Source organism: Vitis riparia, chromosome 18 (genome assembly GCF_004353265.1).
Source record: "Vitis riparia cultivar Riparia Gloire de Montpellier isolate 1030 chromosome 18, EGFV_Vit.rip_1.0, whole genome shotgun sequence".
Taxonomy (NCBI): Eukaryota; Viridiplantae; Streptophyta; class Magnoliopsida; order Vitales; family Vitaceae; genus Vitis; species Vitis riparia.
Window position 1 is genome coordinate 12,673,054 of NC_048448.1, and position 4,334 is coordinate 12,677,387.

At 28.0% G+C, this 4,334-nt stretch overlaps 1 protein-coding gene across 1 annotated transcript; it reads left to right on the plus strand.

Annotated features, from left to right (window-relative positions):
* LOC117907082 (peptidyl-prolyl cis-trans isomerase) lies at positions 1-853 on the plus strand. Its single transcript, XM_034820451.1, has one exon. The coding sequence runs from the start codon at positions 57-59 to the stop codon at positions 573-575; it is 519 nt and encodes a 172-aa protein (XP_034676342.1). The 5' UTR covers positions 1-56; the 3' UTR covers positions 576-853.
* Positions 854-4,334: the final 3,481 nt, after the last annotated feature.

Below are 4,334 nucleotides of genomic sequence, written 5' to 3' on the forward strand. Positions count from 1 at the left end.
CCCTAGCGTCAGTCCTGAGTCGTCCTTATCCTTGACGTGAATTCACTGAGTCTGCGATGGCAAACCCTAAGGTCTTCTTTGACATGTCCGTCGGCGGTGTGCCTGCCGGTCGGATCGTGATGGAGCTTTTCGCCGACACCACTCCCCGCACTGCTGAAAACTTCCGAGCACTCTGCACCGGCGAGAAGGGAAACGGCCGCAGCGGAAAGCCTCTGCACTACAAGGGATCTAAGTTCCACCGGGTCATCCCTGGGTTCATGTGCCAGGGAGGCGATTTCACGGCCGGAAACGGTACTGGTGGCGAATCGATCTATGGATCTAAGTTCGCCGACGAGAACTTCATCCACAAGCACACTGGCCCGGGAATCCTATCCATGGCAAACGCTGGTCCCGGAACCAATGGATCACAGTTTTTCATCTGTACAGCCAAGACTTCGTGGCTTGATGGTAAGCACGTGGTGTTTGGGAAGGTGATTGAAGGGCTGGATGTGGTGAAAGCCATTGAGAAGGTCGGATCTTCGTCTGGAACCACCGCCAAGGCTGTTGTGGTCAGTGACTGCGGGCAGCTTAGTTGAATGACTCCTGTGATCTATGAGCCTCGATCTTTACTTTGTCATGTTAGGGTTTGGTGCTTTTTATCTTTTTTTTTTCATCTTTTCTTGAAGGGTATGCAGTGATTTCGGATCGCTTGTTCCGTGAAGAGAGGGAAGGAGAGGCTTTATTTGAATAAGCTAGGTTTTGTTACCTAGCGTCTTGTTATGCTATGATATGAACCTTCTATCACTCTAAAAAGTGTTTTTATCCTCTGTTTGGCTGTCGGTGAAAACGAAGGAAATCACAATCCTTTTTAAGACGAGCTCCATTTTCACTCACTAGCATGTCTTTCCTCTCAAGCTTTTGCCTGGATCCATATCATATGCCACCAATCTCCAACGTTGAGATTAGAAGACGGTATACAATTTAGCAATATACATACATCACTAGACACGTGACAATATGTAGATCCATAAAGTAAAGGGGTTATGCTAGCGGAATCTGATTTATATATGGGAAAGATGTTCAACTTGTTGGATGAAGACAAGACAACGAAAATTTTCGGTACTTCCTAAAAAGGGATAATCGCCGATACATTGGACTTGGGAGGTTTTTTATATTTTTATAACAAAAACAGGAAAACGAAATTAGTGAAAATTAGCCAATCGAACAGATTTTTTTTCTCTCTTTGCTTTTTCAATCATTTTTACCAATTGGTTGATAAAATATGTTATGGAAACGATATTATGTTATCTACTTGAGATCGGAAAAACTACCTGGGCGGCTTCAAGCTGCAATTTTTTCATCATTTAAAAAAAATAAATGAGCAGATTTTTCATGGATAAGAATGAAAATGTTTTCCGAGTTTGTTTGGTAGAATAAATAAATTGGTGTCTTACGTTGTTTAAAAAAAATCGATAATAAGGCGTTTTTTTCATCTATTTTTCAAAAAATAAAATATTTAAATAATCAGCCTATAAAGTCGAAAAAAATCATTTTCTTTATCCTATTTATCATCTAATACCTAAAATTTTCAGATATGTATGTGTTTACTTGAATTTTCTTAATTTCTTTAGAAATATGAACTATTATTAATATCATAAATTGGAATGGGTGAAGAATCAAATGTTTTTTGGCAATTCTCATGGGAGGATGAATAAAAAAAAAAATTGGGACAATTGTGTTTTGGATCGGGCCCAAAATTTAAGTTTTGGTTTATATAAGTTCATCATTTAAGATTAAGACTCAAATGAAGTGTAAAAATTGAGAAGAAATATATGAATTTTTTATTTTTTTTTGGAAATAACCTTCGTTGATAATGAAAAAAAAGGTAAAAAAGTATTAATTTTAATTTTATTTATTTTGTAAACCCCAATAAAATTTAATAATTTGGAAAAAAATACGTAATTTTCGAAAAAAAATAAAAGTAAATTATTATTATTATTATTATTATTATTTAAAAATCAAACATATTGGAAAGTATATATTTTTAAAATTATGTATATAAAAAATAACTTAAAATATGTCAATTTTTTTTAAATGATATATTTTTAGAATATATTTTTTAAAAAATAATAAATTTTTAGAATAATTATTAAAAAATATTTTAGATCAAATAGTTTGTAAAACGTTATGATAGAAAATAGTTTTAAAGGGTATATTGATCTCTTTATATTTTATATCCCCTTCATCAATTATAATATGGATCAAAATTTAATTTTTAGATCCAACTAGATCCAAAACACAATCATCCTAAAAAAAATTTGAATAAAAGATTTGATGAAAGTTTTGAATAAGAGCTTTAAATTTTTGTTCATCCCCTATCAATATCTCGAGTTTATAGTGATAACTTGTTATATTCACTATTAACTAAAATATTTATATGATCAACTAATCGACGGGCTCCATGAATAGTCAAAGCCATACGCGTTTCAAGGAATTGGACTAAAACTTACCATGTTGCCCCTTTGGCTTTTCATTTTTGTTTTTCATGGCCATTTTTTTCTTCCACATAAAAATTTACTTTTCCAAATAATATCCATAGTCAATGTTTATTAATTTAAAAAGCCAATTTTAAACTAAAAAATAAAGTCAATTATCTTCTGAAATTCAAAAATCAAAACTAATATAGAATTAATGCTTAAAGTTTGGAGTTTATTAAGGAATTTATAAAATTTAAAAATAACTTAAAATGTAAAAAAGATCAAATAGAAGATTTATGACTTCAGTTTATTTCCTAGTAGTTTTTTATTATTAGGATTTGTCACATATTTTAAAGAACTATAAAGATAATTGAATAATTTATTTGGTCTTTAAATATAATTTAAGGTTGACATTATTTTAAAAAGATATAAAATAAAATAAAGAGAAGTGTGAAAGGTATAGAAATAATTTTTATAATTTATTCTTTTATTTTTAGATTATTTGATTAAAAAGTTATTGAAAATCTAAATTTAAAAATAGATAATTTTTTTTATAAAAATAATATTTTATTTTAATAAAAAATATTTATGTTAATAATGAAATAGATTACATTTATAAATTTAAAAATTATTTCATCCTTTTAATCAATTAATTTTTATTTAAAAAAATTTTCGGCCATCAAATCATATATTCATATCATAAGAAGGAATTTTCTTTGCCTCGTTTAGGGGTAACCAAAGTATCTTGGAAAGTTTTGTCTCGTCAAATAATAACCAGGGGGACGTTGATGGATGCAAAACCGCCCTTGAAAATTGACAGAAACAATGGCGGTCCAAAGTTATCTAAATTTGCCGACCACTTTTTGTTTTTATTTTTTTGTGCCTTTCATTTTCCTCGACAGCTTCGACCCATTGTTCAAAACTATCTCAAATTCCTTTTTTTAGCCGATTTGTGATTTTCCCAAGTATAAGATCGTGAAATTTTCTTATAAGAATATATATATATATATATAGATATATTTAATAATTATATAGTTTATTTATTTTTATATGAAATATTTTATATAGGAAGGGATGTTGAGTGAAAGAGAACATCTTTTTTAGCATAATCACAGCGGGAGATTTGAAAGCAACGTAATCTTTTAAACAATAATCAAGATTTGTCTTATTTTCTTAATACATGTTTTATTAATTAATATATGCTTTATGCTATTTCTATTATTTTTCTTCTCGTGGAAGGCCTACAGGAAATGGAATGCCTTATAGCATGTTGCTTGTCATGAAAACAACTATTTTTTTTAAATATTTTTAAATGTATTTTGAAAATAAATTTTTTATATTTAATTATTTTCCATATTTATATAATTATTTATTAAAATCATTCTAAAAAATAAAAATAATTAAAAAATATTATCGATAAATCCCATTTTTTTAATAGAAAATGGTTTTATATTATTAAAAAAATGAAAGAGGTTTGAAAATAAAAAATAAAAAATAGTTTTATATTATTTAAAATAGAAAATATGGTATTTTTAGATGATATCAAAATTATTTTAAAAATTAATCATTCAAATATGATTAAAAAAAAAAAATTAGTTTTAAAACATATTTTAAAATATAAAAAGCAAAAGGAGAATATTTTAAATTATGATACAATTTTTTTTAAAACGATTTTTCAAAGTATTTTCTAAATAAGGTTTAATTGTTTTATTTTTAATCATTATTGTAAAATTAATATTTAAAACAACATTAGAAATAATTAAAATATATTTTAAAAATTCCTATTTTTTTATTATGAAAATAATTAACAACCAAACGCAGCCGGATATCCTCCGCGAAGGAACACAAACTGGAAAAATAGAAGTAAAAGACAAAATG

Excerpts from the sequence above, each read along its gene's own strand:
- LOC117907082 (XM_034820451.1), top strand. The coding sequence starts at position 57 with ATGGCAAACCCTAAGGTCTTCTTTGACATGTCCGTCGGCGGTGTGCCT.